At 37.7% G+C, this 19,540-nt stretch overlaps 7 protein-coding genes across 7 annotated transcripts; 2 read left to right on the plus strand and 5 right to left on the minus strand.

Moving 5' to 3' along the window:
- Nucleotides 1-173: 173 nt before the first annotated feature.
- Nucleotides 174-2,152, minus strand: PHYBLDRAFT_162774 (hypothetical protein; the record flags this gene model as incomplete). The annotated part of the gene is made up of 7 exons (XM_018434688.1): nt 174-719; nt 788-1,042; nt 1,108-1,250; nt 1,324-1,366; nt 1,518-1,787; nt 1,861-2,027; nt 2,086-2,152. The coding sequence occupies 7 exons, from the start codon at nt 2,150-2,152 to the stop codon at nt 174-176; spliced, it is 1,491 nt and encodes a 496-aa protein (XP_018297757.1).
- A 1,995-nt stretch (nt 2,153-4,147) lies between these two features.
- On the plus strand, nt 4,148-4,956 carry PHYBLDRAFT_157312 (hypothetical protein). Its single transcript, XM_018433597.1, has 2 exons — nt 4,148-4,652; nt 4,738-4,956. Exon 1 carries the CDS (start codon nt 4,154-4,156, stop codon nt 4,409-4,411), a length of 258 nt encoding a protein of 85 aa, XP_018297758.1. The 5' UTR covers nt 4,148-4,153; the 3' UTR covers nt 4,412-4,652; nt 4,738-4,956.
- A 1,902-nt stretch (nt 4,957-6,858) lies between these two features.
- Nucleotides 6,859-7,738, minus strand: PHYBLDRAFT_184883 (hypothetical protein; the record flags this gene model as incomplete). The annotated part of the gene is made up of 2 exons (XM_018438998.1): nt 7,186-7,738; nt 6,859-7,106 (listed from the first exon to the last, which is right to left on the minus strand). The coding sequence occupies exons 1-2, from the start codon at nt 7,658-7,660 to the stop codon at nt 6,859-6,861; spliced, it is 723 nt and encodes a 240-aa protein (XP_018297759.1). The 5' UTR covers nt 7,661-7,738.
- Nucleotides 7,739-10,301: 2,563 nt separating this feature from the next.
- On the minus strand, nt 10,302-12,475 carry NDE2 (alternative NADP(H) dehydrogenase). The gene is made up of 7 exons (XM_018443081.1): nt 12,413-12,475; nt 12,276-12,357; nt 12,119-12,201; nt 11,894-12,029; nt 11,267-11,832; nt 10,618-11,172; nt 10,302-10,534 (listed from the first exon to the last, which is right to left on the minus strand). Exons 1-7 carry the CDS (start codon nt 12,449-12,451, stop codon nt 10,469-10,471), a joined length of 1,527 nt encoding a protein of 508 aa, XP_018297760.1. The 5' UTR covers nt 12,452-12,475; the 3' UTR covers nt 10,302-10,468.
- A 1,236-nt stretch (nt 12,476-13,711) lies between these two features.
- Nucleotides 13,712-15,009, plus strand: PHYBLDRAFT_154197 (hypothetical protein; the record flags this gene model as incomplete). Its single annotated transcript, XM_018433305.1, has 7 exons — nt 13,712-13,763; nt 14,104-14,193; nt 14,265-14,383; nt 14,463-14,511; nt 14,583-14,630; nt 14,708-14,808; nt 14,893-15,009. The coding sequence occupies 7 exons, from the start codon at nt 13,712-13,714 to the stop codon at nt 15,007-15,009; spliced, it is 576 nt and encodes a 191-aa protein (XP_018297761.1).
- A 694-nt stretch (nt 15,010-15,703) lies between these two features.
- On the minus strand, nt 15,704-17,209 carry PHYBLDRAFT_121375 (hypothetical protein). Its single transcript, XM_018428796.1, has 3 exons — nt 16,901-17,209; nt 16,414-16,774; nt 15,704-16,344 (listed from the first exon to the last, which is right to left on the minus strand). The coding sequence occupies exons 1-3, from the start codon at nt 17,201-17,203 to the stop codon at nt 15,794-15,796; spliced, it is 1,215 nt and encodes a 404-aa protein (XP_018297762.1). The 5' UTR covers nt 17,204-17,209; the 3' UTR covers nt 15,704-15,793.
- Nucleotides 17,210-18,416: 1,207 nt separating this feature from the next.
- Nucleotides 18,417-19,432, minus strand: PHYBLDRAFT_162780 (hypothetical protein; the record flags this gene model as incomplete). The annotated part of the gene is made up of 4 exons (XM_018434689.1): nt 18,417-18,518; nt 18,676-18,867; nt 18,939-19,029; nt 19,095-19,432. 4 exons carry the CDS (start codon nt 19,430-19,432, stop codon nt 18,417-18,419), a joined length of 723 nt encoding a protein of 240 aa, XP_018297763.1.
- Nucleotides 19,433-19,540: the final 108 nt, after the last annotated feature.

Consider the following 19,540-nt stretch of genomic DNA (forward strand, 5'->3'; position numbering starts at 1 on the left):
TTTTGTATATATATATAAAGAGAAAAGTTTTTTTATAAGCTCATCACATATTTACACTTTTCTTTGTTTTGGAAGATCCTCAGACAAAGACGATTAATAGATTGTTTGTGTGAATATATGTATTTTTTAAGGAGGTTCTAAAATGGCTATTTTTATTATTATTATTATTATTATTAGGATCTGTCAGGCTTCTTGTCATATTGATCCAGACGAGTAGCAAGTCTTTGGAAGAAGCGTGTACTGATGCTCGGTTCTTGGCCATTTCGTGAGGCTGTGAATATACGTGGAGGCATGGTTCGAGTGATAAAGCTAGAAGTACCCATATTTCCCATTCCAATGCTAGATTCTGAGCCGAAGCTGTTGAATCCTGTTAAAAAGTTGGCAGGTCTCAGGGCATTCATTGTGGCTGTAACAGAACCAGGCGTGCTTGCTACAGATGAGTTCTGGGAGGCATACATGTCTTCCTCAGTTTGGTCTCTTAATTTGGGCATGTTTGACAAGAACGATGAAGTTGTGTGGGAGCTTGAGCTGGGTGACAGACTGGTGAGACCACTGTCACGCTCGGACAATAGATATTTAAGACCTTCTTGAGTCTTCTTCTTATCAGAACTAACTGAATCATGGGTAATAATGCGATGACGGAGTTCGTTGCGTAGTGCGAGGTTTCTCTCGATTTCCTTTTGCATCTCTTGTCGGAACTCTGCAGAGAATACTGGTCCCTATAATTCCAACGATAAAGACGGCTTGGTCACCATAACAACTAATTAAATTAAACTATTTTTTTTACCTTTGTAATCTCGGTCTCCTTGGCGCCCCCATCTCCTTGGGATGACACAGACACCGTCGACATCGCATTGCTTAAAGTGTCATCATCAGATAACCGCGGCTCGCTCAGGCTGTGGATCGTGTCCTGGGCTTGTTCAAGAAGAGAAGCATATTCTTGTGCCTGTGTTACCATTGTGGTAATGCGTTCTTCGCACTCCAACTGCTGATGCTCCAGTTCAGCAATGCGTGCTCGTAATTTATCGTTTTCTGCGACAACCTACATCAAACTGTTCAAGACATAGGCCACTAAAAAAATTAATGCTAATAATAAAAAAAACAAACCCTTGTCAAGTCCATCTGGATACTCTTTACTAAATGAGATGTTGTAGAGCTAGATTGCTTTTGATTTGTCAATGCTCTTTCGAGCAACAGCTGCAGATTTGCGTTGACTTCTCGTGTAGTTGCTAGCTTATGCTCCACTTCGGCTGCACCAAATCATGGTTGGTAAGATATAAACAAAGTATGAAAATAAAAATAAAAATGATTTTTTATATGTACCTAATCGTTTTGCATACATGCCAACTCTGGCCCGAGAGTCTACCTAGACAATCCAGACCATAAGCGCAATATAAATAAATAAATATAGAATCATTGGTATGATGTGTATATATGTATATGTATTAAATGTATATAAATGTATGTATGTATATATATATATGTAAACAAAACAAAAAACAAAAAAGCTTATTCACCATTTCAGAAGCCATATCATTCAGCTGAGCAGACAAGCCATCCATTTCTCTTCTGAATTTGGTCAACTCTCTTCTCGCCTGTTCAAGCTCCTGTGTCAGGTAGATTTGTTCTTCCTCCATGGCTTGTGATGAGATGAACCCATTTCCGTCAATCCGTTCGAGATCTTCATTGTATTGATGGCCATTCTCCGAGGAATTTCCTCCTGTGCTTGTCTTTCGTATCCGGAGCTCATCGTGGAGCATCTGATTCTCTCGTTCAAGCTGCGCGAGCTGTGTAGAGCAATGGCATAGCCAAGGGTTATGCCAATGTGGCAGCTGTACAGGACAGATGGCTTTGGGTTACCTTGATCTGTATTGCTTCATTCGTCTCGGATATAACTAGGCCTAATCGTGCGGCTACGTCTAGATCATTCGCTATACTCTGGCGTTCTCTTTCTTTTCGAATGACCATGTGTCTCAGAGTGTCCATGTCCTCTACCTCATGAACCTCCCTAACAAATGAGGGTTTGTCTAGAAACAATTTAGACATAAATACAGACTGTGCAATCTATTACTGGTATTATGGTACCTTCAGGCATCATTCCAAGACGAGCAAGGCACGGTTCGAGTTCTCGTTGCTGATGGTAGTACGACATAGCAACAAAGGCTGTGTGATGCTTTATTTGTTTGTGAAAGCAAATAAATAAATAAATAAATAAAAAATAAAAATAAAAATAAAGAGACAGAGAAAAAAAAAAGAAGGATGAAGGAGAGGGGTTATGTTTCTTGGACACACTATTGGAACTTATCGGTCTGAATATCGTTCTATAGCTTATATATTTATTTTATTTTTATTTTTATTTTCTTACCAGACTTTTTGTCGGATGTTTATTGCAGGAAAGAGAGGCAGGGAAAATGGGTGGCAGAAGAAAATGAAGAAAGTTTGTCTCACAGCACTGATTTGCAATTGATTTGAAGAAAGAAAAAATTCAATTCCAATAAGAGTAATAAATCAAACGAAGCAAACGTAAAGAATAGGAGTGGGGAACTGAATTATGGTCTTTATATTTGTAGGTCCTCTTGCTCATCATAATACACTTGCTATATTAAGACGATCAAATAATAGATACTTATTGTGTGTGTATGTGTGAGGGGAGGAATATATAGTACATATAAACTATTACATGATTCTCCTAAAGGACCTAGTATAAGGAGGGACATGTCTATGTTTAGTTTGGTTTTTTGAGAAATGATTGTTTGTTACACATTTCTTATGTCTCAGAAGCACTCACAGGTAATATAGTCTGTGGATCAATAATAGATAGAAAAGACCAAGACTGTCAGTATTCTACCATCACAGACAAATTAGCAGGTCATCTATAATCGGGCTCTTATCATCAATATATACTAAACAGTCTTAAACGTGTATGTATTCCTCATTTTAATGATGTCTGAGATTAAGCCTACCCTAAAGAAAGAAGAAAAAAAAGGGCAATTTTAGTGAATTGTTGCAAGTTTTCGGGGCTTACAAATGTTTTTTAGTTGAATTTTAATTAAGCACCAATTTTTCGCTCTTTTATATATATATCCCATTTTTTACGCCACCCTATTTTTGCAGTCAATGCAAACTATCTTTTTCCCAACTTCTTCAACCCAGTACAAGAACTAAAGACAGTAAAATTATTCAAATCTAATAGCTTACCATTCGGTAACAAACCCCTCTGAATCCGGGCTACATTAGATTTCATTACACTTTCTACAAAGATCCTAAGAAATCTTATAAGCAGTTCAAGTCTCTTTTGGTATAAATAATAATAATAATAATAATAATAATAATAATAATAATATAAAATTAAATTTAGCAGAGGTGACAGAAAAATATCTGCATCGTGTACAGTTTGGTTGTCAAGATTACTCGCATGCTCATTAGAGATCTCAGTAGATTTAGAGAATCACTGGGAATCTGTCCTGGTTTTTCAAAAGTAGGAATCAGACATAGCAACGGTAACACAAAATAGGTTTATACTCTTTGATAAAAAGAATCAATTAAACAATATACATGCCTCCATAAATATTATAGTGTTTAGAAAATAGCACATATCAATAGATATATGTATATAATATATCAAGTGTATAGCTTAACCTGCTACTAAATATCATATAGATCAGTATTTGCTGAAAATAATTTTAATTTACTAAAATCTGACATGCTATTGGCAGAATGTATAACTCCGTGATCGTAAGAAATATACGGATTCGTATAAGATATACGAGATCGTATATTGCCTATGAGTTCAAAGTTATAAATTCTGCCATTTCCTGCAGTGTATATGCGACTTTTTTTCTCGAATTGTGCGACTTGTATAGTGTGTTTTACTGTATGACATCCTTTTTAGAATTTTTCGGCCCAGTTGGTATACAAGCATTCTTAAACGTCAAAATTACCTTATTTGGGCGCTGTGACAATATATGATGGTAAAAATTGCCAAACTCAAATAGTTCTTTCAAATGACGTGGTTAAAATCATTATTGAGCAGTAAGGCGGTAAACTTTCCGAAATCAACCCTCTTTTTTTTAAAAAAAAAAAAATTAAATAAAAACACCTTTCACGGACCTCTTATATTACAAGTGAAAACGCTCTAGTTGACTGTACGAGTATGAATTGGCGTACTTTGGTTATGCTAATAACCGGTTTCTCGGTTGTATATATCGTCAGCTTTGCTCAAGATGCACCATACCCTCATCCCTTCCTCGTTTCTCGTTTCTCAATCGCGCCACTTTCTTCACTACAGTATGATAAAGAAATAACTTTCAATACACAAGAAACACTGTACTTTGTGCGTTTTATATATTCTGAAGAAAGTTATGACTCTGAAGGGGTTAGCAGCAGAACAGGTATCTTTATACACTGTTAACCGACACAATACCTATCATTTAATAGAACAACTTCTTACTTTTTTGCTTTGGGATTTTGAATTATTACTATTATATGTATATATATATATGTTTGTCTGTCTGTCATTTTTTGATATTATTGTTTGATAGGCAGAGTAGAAATCTATAGAAATAGTTTGAAATCCATTACATCGGATTCTCTTGATAGCGTGAAGGACGGAGAGGTAGATTACAAAGCGCCTCACAAAGGGGAGGTCGGGGGTAATATATTTGGGATTAAATGCAGTTATAGCTGTATGTCTTTAAAATAATAATAATATTTACTATTAAACCATAAAAAAATCAGGGTGGGCTGCTGAAGTTGAGCAAAATCTTCCAGGACCTATATCAAAAGTCTCTCTTCTACAAGCAAGTAATGCGGTATCAAATACACCAATATTTGGTGTTATGTTCCATGTACTTTATGAAGAAAAGATCTTGCATTTAGTTCGAGTATATTACCAGTTGGACAAAATGTGTGGAAAATTATTGTACAAAGACCTCATCTTACCCGGAAGCGTCTGGCCTGACACATTTTCATTAGAAAAAGACTATATAATATACTCAAGGTAAGGAAAAACTGGATAATAGTAACAGACATCTAATTTATTTCTTCGCTATTTTTTTAGAGATCCAGATGACTATCGTTTCCGTATTGCACCACTACCTATTGATCTATTTGAAAAACCTCATTCAGAAGAGGCAGCCCCCATCTTGCTCACAAGCAAACCGGGAAGTTCTGTTCAAGGTAAGTTTTCAACAAGTATTTGTGAACCCAATTTTATTCCCTTTTTGTTTTTAAAAAAAATGATGACTTTATCAGGATGGTACCAGCCAAAGAAGACCTTAGAGCACGATGTAGTATTATCAAGACTATATTCTCCTATGTAAAGTAATACGTGATTTGCTGTAGGGTGCTATTATTTATAAAAAAAGAAAAATGCTTTATTTGTAGGTCAAACACGTTTCGCGTATTTTCGCTTGATGTTCACAAGACACAGCGAGCCTTTCACATCAATATCACTGTTGTAGACGGAAATAACGACAAATGGATAAAGCGAGAACACAGCAACTTTACGGTAAAATCAAATATCTTGACATTTGTGCGACCCTGACATCAAATACAGTATCCACTTTACAGCGAAGAGTCTCTCGAATACATGTCATTTGTAGATGGTGCTCATTTTCATCAGGAACGAGTCGAAACCGGCATGCCTGTTCTACATATCGGTAAATTGAACTGTCAGTGGTGTGTATTAAAAGCTAAAAAAAATGTGACCATTGTCAGCCAAATCTTCTGATGCGAAGACTATTGTGGCTCCTTATATAAAAAACAGATTCTTGACCCTTGATTTTACTGATCGTGCCGATGTGATCCAGCATGATGAAGACGAACGCCTGTTTCTTTACAAAGACGATCAAGGTAATATTATTCCGGAATACTTTTGGTGGTTTGCTGGCGAACTTTGGCCTAGTGATGATGCTCCTGACACGACCATCGTGGGCTCAGAGCTAAATAGCAATGGTACGATACTGGCTCTTTGGACAAGGTCAAATACAGTCCACATATACAGAAGAGAAAAGGAGGTTATTTCTGATGATAGGCCTGATGTTTGGCTTGACTCTAGTCAAGATTATGGGTATGGGAAGGTGAAAGAACCTCATGGCCAGACAACCCCTTCAAGGTGGAATCTTACTATGGTTATCACACCCACTCAAGCAGGGTTTGGCTCAGAGGTGAGCAATTTTTGTAGGTTTAATTTGATGTCATTTGATATTAAACTTTTATTACTAGTCTGTCAGTGCAGTAGTGATATGGAATAAGTTTGGTAAAGACCAAATGAACTATATAACTGTATTTGCCAAGAACAGTGCTGCATACACCTACTTGCTTGACAAGATTGGATATGAGAAGAAGGTTGGGTTTCTTAGTTTTCTTCGGGAACAATGGATGACATGGGTTGGTAAGTTTGAAGTATTCAAAACAATTTGATATTGAACTAATATATATCTGTTACTGTTACTGTCTTTGTATTTATCGTTGTCATTGCTGTTTTTGCTACTGTTGCCTGTTACTGTTGTTTAATATAGCCATGGTGTCTGTTATATGTGCATTTGTAATGAATGAAATAAACCAAGTCTAAGAGAGCGATGAGCCGATTACTCTGAATAACCCTTTTTCTTTTTTTTAATATGTTTGAGTGGGAATGAGAGTGATGGTACGGGGGGTATACATACATGAATGGAGTGGAGGAATCAAACTTAACAAAGAAGAAATATAAACAGTATGAATAAATAATAGTAAAATAATAATAGTAAAATAATAATAATAATAAAAATAATAAAAATAATAATAATAATAGTAAAGAGAGGAAATGTTAGACAATTATACAAAGTTTCAATTTTTTTTTCTTTTTTGCCTGATTGCTTATCTGAGCAAAGGCGTGGTTTCCTGGTGATGGGCTTGCATTTCGCCAGTACCATCATTTTGGTGTTGAGACCTCCGTCTGGCTCCTCCGAGGATAATAAAGAATGAAGCACAGAAGAGGATGAATGAGAATATGGCGATGATGATATAGTTGAGCCAGAGAATGAACACAGAAATTGTTGTGAGTGTTCGCACAGTGGCTGGGAATAGTTTGTTGTCGAGATCGGTAAAGAACAAGAGATGTGTTCCTACAAGCACATAACAACATTAATTAGAATGCCCTTCACCACAATTGATATATAGATATATAAGTATATAATCCCTCACCGAACAAAGCCCACCCGATCTGACCGATAAAGACAAGGCAGCCAATGCGACCTAGCCAAACACTTGTCTGACCTTGTGTCGGCTGGTTAACCTGACTTGATTCAATGTCTGTTCTTCCATGTCTCTTGTAAAGATTATCCTGGCTGACTAAGCCAGGGTGCGGGGTGTCTGATACCTGGGTACGTCCCTTTTGTGCTTGTCGTTTACCACCTGCCAGCGTGAGCATCACCATCGCCATTGTGATGAGTGAATATATAACTGAGCCGGTGAGGAATGCAAGGTAGAGTGCGGATTCTTTTGGTAAAAGCCACCACTCCGGTCTGTTTTGGTCATATTCATACTTTACTAGGTCCTTCAGAGCACTGACGGCTACCACAATATTGTAGACATTGACAGGGATGAGCGACAGGAGAGCTAAGGCCAGGCCAATAATGCCTAACGACGCCATTGTTAAGCCCAGGCCGGTTGAAATCATTGATATAATAAACGGAAAGGTGAAAAATAAAAGGCGAAAATGAAACGAGGAGGAAGAAGTTGGTAGCACCAGCAAGCTAAATATAAAATAAATAAATAAGAGATGAAAGAGAGAGAGAGAGAGAGAGGGAGAAAAAGAGAAGGAAAAATATAGGTGGCTGCTTGCATAGGTTTGTAGTCCATTAAAAAAAAAGTCTTGCCTTTTCAAAGGCCGTTGAGCAAGTCCCGTAGGTACGGATTCTTTAAAAGAAAGTGTGTATAACAAAGTTTGAGTAGTAGTAGTAGTAGAAGAAGAAGAAGAAAAAGAAGTTTTTGCTGTAATGACTTTAGAATCCAGTTCTATATAGAGCACCTCTTTATACAGCTCCAATCTATAAAGAATAGCATCCGTTTAACTTCTTCTTCTTTTTACTTCCTCCTGCCCCCAATTTTCTGCATGTCCTTATTGTAGTGAGTATTGAACTCATCCAAGCTACCATTCCAAAAGAACTCGTGGTGTTTCTTTTGTACATCTATTCTTCATATCTTGCTACTTTAATTTTTATATATACTTTATTACTATTACAGCCAGTAGTAACTTTATTCATGCCGGTGACAAGCTTGTCTCAACTCTCTTTGAACCTTTCCATTTTACCATCTCTTTTTTTTGCAAGTGTCACCTACCCTGGGTGGGAAGTTTACTAATCTCCGCAACGCAAATTCAGTATATACTTTGTGTGTGTATATTTGACCTGAAAATGAGACGATTTTAAATATGTAAAATATTTATTAATCAAGATGGCTCTGAATTACAAGCATGTAGAAAAAAAAACAGGTCAACTTTATAAGCGTATCTTATGTAAAGTGAAAGAAAGCCTGAAGTAGCAACAGGGTGATTGGATCAATTTATTAAAACTTCTTCCTTTCAATGTTAAACCAACAATCAAAAAATTAAATAGGATTTGTGCGTCCAACTCTTTAATTTTCCACAAGTTAAATTCTCCAGAATCCTTAAATGACAAAAGTGACTGTTTTTGAATTACTGGGTTTCCAACCATTTTTATTTTATTTTTGAAAAATAAGAAGAAAAAATTGAAACATAAAAAAAAAGTATAAAAATATAGTGCCAAATAAGTGTCCTTCTTCTTACTCTCCTTGTCATTAATATTAGTGTTTATTTAATAATTCGTACTCTTCTATCCTATATATACATATTTATTACTATATTTAATCTTAAAAGAGAAAAAAAAATAAGTGGGAGCCCTCATACCATCTTGGTTACCCGCGCCAAAATTCCTCAGTAACTTTGTTTCTGGTGTTTGGTACTCATCTATTCTTGGCCTTTCATAGTCTTCGTTATATTTAAAAACGACTCATTATGTATGTATACTACAGGAGTTATATGCTTTCTTTGGCCCATTTTGAATGAATGACTTAAGTGTTTCTAGAGAAATATCTAATTCATTATTTCGAGTACCCTAATATAACTACAACTTCTAGTTTTGATAGTATTGTGTGTACTGGCAAATACAAAGGATAGCCAAAAGAAGAAGAAAAAATCGGGAATGGGAAAAGTACTGTTCTTTACCTACAATTGTAGGATAATTTCATGGAATGTCTATTGTTCACCAGAAAAGTTTTGATTAAAAAAAAAGACATATGAATGCATTGAACCCCCTGGTAGATAATATGTGCAGAAAATACGCAAAAGATAAGATAAACAAAATTTAAAAATATATATGTTCTGTTTGTGTGTGGGGTTATGCATTCCAATGTAAGAAGATAAAAACAAAAGATAAAATGCAAGTAATTATGTCGAGAAAATAAAGTTAGGCTGTCGTCGAAAGTGGGTCTCTTTAACTGTATTCAAGACAAGTGGTCTTTATCTGTACGGGCAAAAGGGTAGAATAGTCATAAACCATTAAATAAAAGAAAAGTCTGGGAAGGTAAATATTCCTTATGATATTTAAATCAAGCGAGTATGTGTTTCATATCAACTCAATAAACTAAATTTATTCCAAATGTATTACCCAATTACAAGAAATTAATATTCCAATCTTCACACAGCTTATACAGGATGTTGGCTCAAAATTAAACAGAAAAATGCTAAAATACAGGTATTTGGCTATTCTTTCTTACAGAATATATATATATATATGCAAAATATTGAAAAAAAACAAGTATTGAAATTACTAGCAAGACCTTTATTGTGTGCCAGTTTGTAGAATCAGATCCTTATTTTTTTTGGGAAAATCTAATGATACGGTTTGTACCAACTAACGATCAGTCAGTCAGTGCTACACTACTTGCATTAATATAATGTACAATATTAAAAAAAAATCAAAGCTGAATAAATTTTGAACGATCTGGCCATTTTTGAATATGCTGAATCAATAGTAATCGATCTCAAGTCTGTACATACATATACAAATAAATAAACCCCTCACAGATCTGGTACCTTAAACACGAATATCCTTTGGATTTGGCAGTGAGCCCATCTTTTGGATACGTACAATGCACTAAAATTAAATATTCCCATTGATGAAAATGACATAATTTAAGGTATTTCCTATATAAGATCCAAACAAATATAAATAATATACATTTGTGGTATAAGTACTTCCCACAAAAATACACAGCTAACCCTCCTCTCTAGCCTGTATCAGTAGTATTCATTTTTTCCAAGTATATTTATAATATTGATATATGCATACGGAATGTTTCATGATGTATTAGACACTTTGAAATAGAATGTGTGTAATTAACACAATCTATTGGAGTATATTTGGGAGCGAACAGTAACGTTTTCCTTTTTCTTTTTTGTTGCTATTTAGAAGTTGATGGCATTGCCGAATGAGGCGAGGAGACATGCCTCACGGAAAGCCTCGGAAAGAGTCTATATAAAATAGTTGCAAAGTCAGTTACCAGCCTTACTTCAATTCTAAACCCTTCTTATATGCATATATGTATAAAACTTACGGGGTGAGCATGGCAAGTTCTGCCAACATCCTCAGCAGAGGCACCGTACTCCATGGCAAGACCAGCTTCGGCAATCATCTCACCAGCATTGGGACCGATGATGTGGACACCCAAGATGCGATCAGTCTCAGCGTCAGTGATGACCTTGACAAGACCGTCGGTGTCATCGTTGGTGCGTGCACGAGAGTTGGCAACGAATGGGTAGCTTCCAGTCTTGTACTTAACACCCTCACCCTTCAATTGCTCCTCGTTCTTACCAACCCATGCAACCTCAGGGTGAGTGTAGATGACGGAGGGAATAACATCGTAGTTGACGTGACCGTGACCGGTGGCAAGCATCTCAGAAACAGCGAAACCTTCATCTTCAGCCTTGTGGGCCAACATGGGACCAAAGGTAACATCACCAATGCAACGAATGTTAGGGATGTTAGTCTTGAACTCGGAGTCAATGACAACGCGACCGCGGTTGTCTAATTCGACACCAACGTTCTCGAGACCAAGACCCTTGGTGTAAGGACGACGACCGATGGAAACCAAGACAGCATCGGCTTCAAGCTAATATGGAAACATTCATTAGATGAGTGTTACATAAATTAGTTACTATGTCCACACACACACACACACATACACTTAGTATATGTATACTTACAGTCTCTTCCTTTCCACCCTGGGAAGCCTCAACCTGGACAAGGACCTTGTCACCTTCAATCTTGGCACCATTGACCTTGGTGCTCATCTTGAACTTGAGACCCTGCTTGGACAAAAGCTTGTGGAAGCTCTTGGCAAGTTCAGAATCCATACCGGCACCGATAGCACCGAGGTATTCGACAACAGTGACTTCAGCACCAAGGCGGGACCAGACGGAACCCAACTCAAGACCGATGACACCAGCACCGATGACAACCATCTTCTTGGGGACCTTACCCAACTCAAGAGCACCAGTGGAAGAAACAATGCGCTTCTCATCAATTTCGATTCCGGGAATAGGGGTGACCTCGGAACCAGTGGCGATAATAACGTTCTTGGCCTTCAAGGTAGACTGAGTGCCATCAAGACCCTCAACGGCGATTTCGTTGGCAGTGTTGAACTTTCCGGTACCCTTAACGTAGGTGACACCGTACTTCTTGAACAAGAATTCAACACCCTTGGTAAGGCCAGTGATAGCCTTAACTCTGGCCTTGTGCATGACGTCCAAGTTCAACTTAACATCACTGACTGTATAAAGCACGTGAGTCCGCCATACATTCACCTTGAAATGGCAATTAGTTAAGCATACCTTCAATACCACGGCTCTTGAGGTTATCCTTGGTCTGGTGGTAGATGTAGGAGTTGTTCAACATAGCCTTGGAGGGAATGCAACCAACGTTCAAACAGGTTCCACCAAGAGCACCACGCTTTTCGATACAGGCAACCTATTTTTTTTTATCATCCACTACTTATCAGAAAAAGTATTCTAATGGATCCAAAATATCCCCTCCTATTGTTTTTCTTTTTCTCTTGCCTTAAGACCCTGCTGGGCAGCCTTAATAGCGGCGGGGTAACCACCAGGTCCACCACCGATAACAACAACATCGTATTCGGTGTCTAATAAAAGATACGATTTATACATATATTCTCAGTACTTGATTTCTCTTTCTACAAAGGTCTCGTGTTCTCACCAGCGGCAGCAGAGTAGTTGCGGTAGAACTGGGATGCGACAGGGGCACGGATAGTCTTGACGGCAGCATTGCGGGCGGCGATCTATAGAAAACACGGTCAGACCGAGGAGAACAATTCAGGAAGTTTTCTCACGTACGTTAGCCAAAGGGGCCTTGGAAGCAACCAATCTAAACATAATGCTTGATATTAAAAAAAAGGGTAAATAGAAATTGGGGCAAACTTGTCGGGGAAACGCTTTTAAGTCTTCCATTAACAACGTCACAGAGCATTTTTCGACAGACCGCGGTTTACGTCACAGACGGAGTTTATTAATGTAACGGATTGCTCAAGCTGGTTACTGGGTAGACGAGCAAGGTAGTTAAGGCACAGTTGTAAGCTGAGTATCATCAAGTAGGTAAATTTAAAAGAGTTGCATATATACACACACGTTTGTATGTTGGTAGGATGGGTATAGATTTATATATAAAAAAAAGACATGCTTCAGAAATCAAGAAACCCAACAAGGAAATTTGTTCACCCCCTTCCGTCAATTGACCGTCACATTGGTACGGAAACATGCACTTGGCTTTCATTTTTATTTTCTTCATTTTGGTCAATATATCGGTGGTCATGGTAACCAAGATACTCTGTGAGTAAGTGGGGAAAGATAAATGGTTTATTAAGAGAGTGAGACTCTTTAATTGTATAAAAGAAAAGAAGAGTTACAGCTGTAAATAAACATGGTGTTTGGTTTTTTGCGTTGTCTAGCCAGGGGGTTAAGAGAGGAGAAAGACGGAAGGAGAACAAGCAATGCGGGAAAGAGCGGGATATTACGATTTACCCCACTTATCCTACACGCGCCTTCACTAGAAGCTTTTGTCGACTTTTATTTTATTATTATTTTGAATATTCATTATCTGTGTTTTGGGATCAATTGGCTTGTTTTTACAAAGAAACACTTAGTGAGCTATGTGATTAATAAAATGCGTCAAACACAATGTCTTTAGTAGTAATCTAAGATATATATATATCTGTGTGTGTGTGTGGTTTAGCTATTCTTTTCTTCCCATGTATTTGGTCAGATATTATTATTGTTCAATAAAGACATATCTATATACACGTTTTTATAAAGATACTTCTTTAACAAAACCTTTGATCTTCTACTTCCTACCTCCGCCCTGCCTATCAATTTGTATTTAATTGATATACTTATCTTTCAGCCCGTGCATAATTAATAAGCATGTTACGTCACAAGGGCAATTCGAAGATTTCTTTAAGTGGTGAGTCATCCTTGTACTGCGGATTACTTATCTCACACTGAGTAAGTATTTTTTTTTTAAAAAAAAAGAAGTAAAAGAGCTCAGTTGAAAAAAAGTAGCTCGTAAAGACTTTGAAAATTAACGTCAAGACTCATTCAAATTTTGTACTCGATCATATATCAATACAGCAAAAAAAAATGAGTGAACAACCTGTCTTTTTCTTTGACTGCGATAACTGTCTTTATGCAAGTAAATAAGAGTAAATATGTTTTGAATCCCATGTGGAATTAACATTGTTATTCATTAGCATAAAAATTATGGAATCCAGGCCATGATGCGTGAAAGGTAAAAAAATAAAAAATAAAAAATAAAAAAAAATTACATGGTCTCCTCCCTAAAAATATACATATTTATCATTGGATTTGTGTTTCAAAAAACAAAAGAATTGTCCAATACTTTGAAAGAATGGGATTTCCTCAGGAAGAAGGTGAGATAGATAGATTAAAATAAGAGCTTTTTGAAGTATCTGATATCTTTTTGTTTTACTTTTCTGGAATTTAAATAAATAATACTCGGTAATTTATTATAGCACGAACATTGCGAGAGAGATACTTTTTGGATTATGGACTCTCTCTCAGAGGTCTTATCAAGCATCACCAAATCGATGCTGTTGAGTATGGTAAGGCTTATTGTACTTTTGAAAATAATAATAATAATGCAACCAACATTCCAATGCTGCACAACAAATAGATAAGCAGGTCGATGGCACATTACCCCTTGAAGATGTTTTAAAGCCTGATCCAGAACTGCGCGACATGATACATGGTCTCAAAATAAGAAAATGGGTTTTCACTAATGCTTATCTACCGGTGAGTGCATTATACATACATATATATATATATTGACCGTATCAACTATTTTTGGTCATTATATCTCTATATACGAAAGCATGCCGAGAGATGTCTTAAAATTATGGGCTTGTCTGATGAATTTGAAGGTAAGCTGGAGAGATGCACATTTGATATGTAAAATAAAATTTTAAAAGATATATATATATATATTCTGTAGGCATCACATATGCTAACTACAAGGATCCCGATTTTGACTGCAAACCAGGTAAGAGTGCTTTTGATTTTATTAAGGCATAAACTAAAGCCAAAGTCTAAATAATTATGCATATATATATATATCAGAACTTGCATCTTTCAAGAGAGCCATGAAGGAAGCAGGTATATCAGACCCTTCTCTTTGCTATCTTGTGGACGATTCTGGTGCAAATATTGATGCTGCAAAGGTAAGGTTTATTGATTAAAGGCAACTTAATTTGATTTAAATTTGACCATTTGACACCTAACAAAAACAAAACAAACAAAAAAAGGCATTGGGCTGGACAACTGTTCATGTTGCAGACGATCCAGCAACATCTAACCACGGAGACTATCAAATTGATGACATTCACAGCCTACATAAAGTACTCCCAGACCTATGGAAGTAACGCAGATCAACAATATAGACAGTATAATATACCTACTTGTTTTCTATTTTAAAAAAATAACAAAGTAATCAGTAGCTATGGTAGTTACTTGACAGCGGCACTTTAAATTTTGACATATGGATTTTATATGGATGCAGAGAAATACTCTTTAAAAATCAAAGAATACCCTCACGGTATATTGTAATACCAAAATCTGACTCTCAATCATACACAGTCAATCCGCCTAGTTTTTTTGAATTGAATCCAACAGATAAATATCAAAGAATAAGTAGGCTTTATGTTACAATCCTTGGTATAATTATAATATAAGCTATTGGGATCAAGTTTAAAGGGAAGCCTCAAGGAATTGAATACACTGTATTGGTTGGTCAATGCAGTCAAGCATCGCACAATAGATAATAAACACCAATTAGCTCTTTTATATAATATTTCCCACATTAGTGCCAGAATCAAGCAAAAAATAAATAAATAAATAAATTCCACTACCATTGCTTTTTGAAACATATGGACACATTTTTGACTCTAATTTGCCTTTTTGAAATAAAACTTTTTTCACCACCAGTGGGTTTTCCACTTCTTCTAGCCTCTCTCTTATCCCTCCCCCCCCCCCCCCCCCCCCCCACTTTGTCCCGGTCTCTGAATCCAAACTCATTTGACACTCAGTAAAGTCAAGTCAGTCAATGCACAACCAATTGAAAGATAGGGTAATTACATTATTTCTATTGAATGATATGAAAAAAAGGGAAAAAAAGGGAAGAAAAGAAAGGAAAAAAAAAGAAGATTTTTACTCGATAACCTTGGTAACAACACCAGTACCGACAGTCTTGCCGCCCTCACGGACAGTGAAGCGCTGACCCTCCTCTAGAGCGATATCGTGAACCAACTCGCAAGCCATCTCGACATTGTCTCCGGGCATGATCAACTTCTCATCGGGATCTTCGGTACCTTCGGGGTGGGTCAAGCTGACGGTGACATCGGTGGTGCGGATGAACATCTGAGGACGGTAGTTGTTGACAAAGGGAGTGTGACGTCCACCTTCATCCTTGGTGAGGATGTAGAGCTGGGCCATGAACTTCTTGTGGGACTTGACAGTACCAGGAGCGCAGAGAACCTGACCACGACGGATCTGTTCACGCTTGATACCACGCAACAAGGCACCCATGTTGTCACCAGCCTGACCACGGTCAAGTTCCTTACGGAACATCTCGACACCGGTCAAGGTGGTCTTGATGGTAGGGCCCATGCCGACAATTTCGACTTCGTTACCCTTGAGGATAGTACCACGCTCGACACGACCGGTGGCGACGGTACCACGTCCAGAGATAGAGAAGACATCTGTTATACATAGATGGTGATTAGTATATCCCGCTCCCTGTTTCTCTTTAATTTTATTTATTGTTTTACCTTCAATGGGCATAAGGAAAGGCTTATCCAAATCACGGACGGGTGTAGGAATGTAAGCATCGACGGCAGCCATCAACTCCTTGATAGCGTTCTCACCAATTTCGGCATCACGACCCTCAAGAGCGGCCAAGGCGGAACCCTTGACGATGGGAGTCTCCTCACCGTCGTAACCGTATTCGGCAAGGAGATCACGCATCTCCATCTCGACAAGCTCAAGCATCTCGGGGTCATCAACAGCATCAACCTTGTTGATAAAGACAACAAGACGCTGGACACCGACCTGACGAGCCAACAACAAGTGCTCGCGGGTCTGGGGCATCTGACCATCAGTGGCAGAGACAACGATAATAGCACCGTCCATCTAACATAGAAAAAAAAATTACACACATACAAATATATATATATATGTTATAGTTAGATAAATACGACTGCTGAGTTGGGAAAATTCTCCAATTGTTTTTTTTTCCTTCTTGTTTTGTTTATATACCTGAGCAGCACCAGTAATCATGTTCTTAATGTAATCAGCGTGACCGGGACAGTCAACGTGGGCGTAGTGACGGTTGTTTGTCTCGTATTCGACGTGTGCGGTAGAGATAGTAATACCACGGGCCTTCTCTTCGGGGGCCTTATCGATCTGGTTGTAGTCCATGAACTGAGCACCACCCTCAAGAGCCAAGGTCTTGGTGATAGCAGCAGTCAAGGTGGTCTTTCCGTGATCAACGTGGCCAATGGTACCAATGTTGACGTGGGGCTTACCACGGCTGAACTTGCCTCCAGCATCAGAAGCCATACCACGACGACCTATATACATACGATCCACAAAAAAAATGATTGAAGGTTTTGATGAGCCTAAAGTTGGAAAACGAAAGAGAGTAATGGCATGCAATTGATAGCCCCGATTTTCCTCTTACCAAAGAACATCATACGGGGAGAAGCAGACTTGTAGGCATCCTTGAGGAGGTTGGCAGTCTATACAAAGCAATAAGTGTATAAGTTGGTGTGGTTTGGATCAATTAATTGATTCAAGTATTACATACCAACTTGTTACCGGAAGAGAGAGCCATACGAGCAGATCCAAAGGCTGTCAAAATCAAATAAAAATCAAGCAAATGACATTAATAAATAATAAAGAATAAATAATAAGAATTTTTTTCTTTGCTTTTTCAGGCACAGTTTTTCTTGTATGTGTATGTGTGGCCAAAAAAGTTCTTTTTGAATATGTAAAGAAGTAGAATACTTGCCGCTCTTGGAGGCCACGGAAGAGACACATCTGCGGGAAGCAATGCGAGTGGCAGGAAGAGCGACTTTGTTGACTGTGGTCTTCAAGGCGAACATGATATGAGTGGAGACGTCAAACGAGAAAAGAAGCGACAGAGAGAAAAGAAAAACATTTTTTTTTTAAAAAAAATCGTTGTCTGTTCCTTTTTTTTAGAACCCCGTCGGGCAACCCCGGCCAAGAGTCACTATTTACACCTGGTGGAAATCGTTCCCGCCAATTGTTGTTGCGTCATTCTTGACATACAAAATAACCCCGGTGTCGACCAAAATCATAGTAAAAAGGAAGGATGGCTTCAATTGGGGAGCAAGGTAATGATACGGTTTTTTATAGAGACCAAAAAGGCTTAAAGTTGGTTTGTAGCAGTTTTTGAGAGAGTTAAAGTAGCAAGGTGTAATGTGTGTATATATATATATTTTATTGAATTTATAATAGGAATAAGAATGACAATATAAAAAAAAAGGAGGGGGGATTGAAAGATGTATAGTGGTGTAGGTTTATGGTTGAGTCAAGACCCGCCCTTTATTTTATTTTATTTTAGTTTTCAGATTGCTTGTTCCGCAGTCCTGGTAATGGTGGTGGTTGTGGTGGTGATAATGATGATAATAATAGTGGGGAAAGAAAAGAAAAAGAAAAAAAAAAGAAAAAGATGGCAGCACAAGAAGCCACCAAGGAAATCATGCCTTTTTTGGATCCGGAGTACCAACCTATTCATGCACAGAGCACACTACTTTTTGCTTTGAAGGGTCGATGGCGCCATACCGAAATCTTCAGGAACATCAATACCAGATTCGACACAGATTATCTTTATTGTAGCATAGTGGTGGATCTATGAATTTTTATTTTAATTATTATTATTAAAAGAGAAAGGAATTAAATGCGGGGGTATTTTTTTTAATATAATGAACCCCTCCTCCTGCTCATCCTCTAATCCCCCCGGTTGCACATAGACACACCCTCTCTCTTATAAGCCCGAGAAAACTTACTGCGTGAAGACAGCAAAACCACAATTCACGTCCAAATGAAGATACAAAATGAGACTTTAGGGAACTTTCTGGGTCAATATTAGCATGAAGAGTCAAGGGACTATTGTAGTCTATTGATGTTGTCGCAGTCAGTCTTTCTTGAATGGCCTTGAGGTGGCGAATGGCTTCCTTCTGGCTAGTTTCCAAGGTTGTCTACAAAAGAAGAATATTTAAAGGTTAGCTTGGGAATTTTCTTTTATGTATAGTTTGTTTTGAATGATTACATTTCTGCTGCGTTCATCATAATCAACTACCCAACCATTCGAGGTTAGAGGGAGTTGAATTAATAAAAGTGAAAAATGATCGTATACATGCCTAATAAAGTCAAAATAATAATAATTAATAATTTACTTTTAGTACAATAAAAGAAGCCCGTTTACCGAATATGCTTTCCGAGAGTACCGCATGGCATACTCTGGGATGATATGATCAAACTATCGTCATCCAAACGATCCAAGAGATCAATCGATTGCTGAATTGTACTGACTGCAACGGCCAGTAAAGATGGAATTGGAGCTGGAGCTGTAACTGGAGCTGTAACTGGAGCTGTAACTGGAGCTGGAGCTGGAGCTAGAGCTAGAGCTGGATTTGTAGAAGGTGTATATGTAGGTGTTGTTGTTGGACTAGATACAAGCATTATATGTATAGATACAATGAATGAAAGAATGAAATAAAGGAAAGAAAGAAAAGGAAAGAAAGAAGGAAAGAAAAAGGCCATGGGAGTGAAGAAGAAATATAGGGCCAGCTGAACGGACTTGTGACAGTCGAGAGCACTGCGACGTACAATTCGTTTTTTTAAAATTATATATCCTTCTATGTATGCGTG

This window comes from Phycomyces blakesleeanus (genome assembly GCF_001638985.1).
Source record: "Phycomyces blakesleeanus NRRL 1555(-) unplaced genomic scaffold PHYBLscaffold_2, whole genome shotgun sequence".
Lineage (NCBI taxonomy): Eukaryota > Fungi > Mucoromycota > Mucoromycetes > Mucorales > Phycomycetaceae > Phycomyces > Phycomyces blakesleeanus.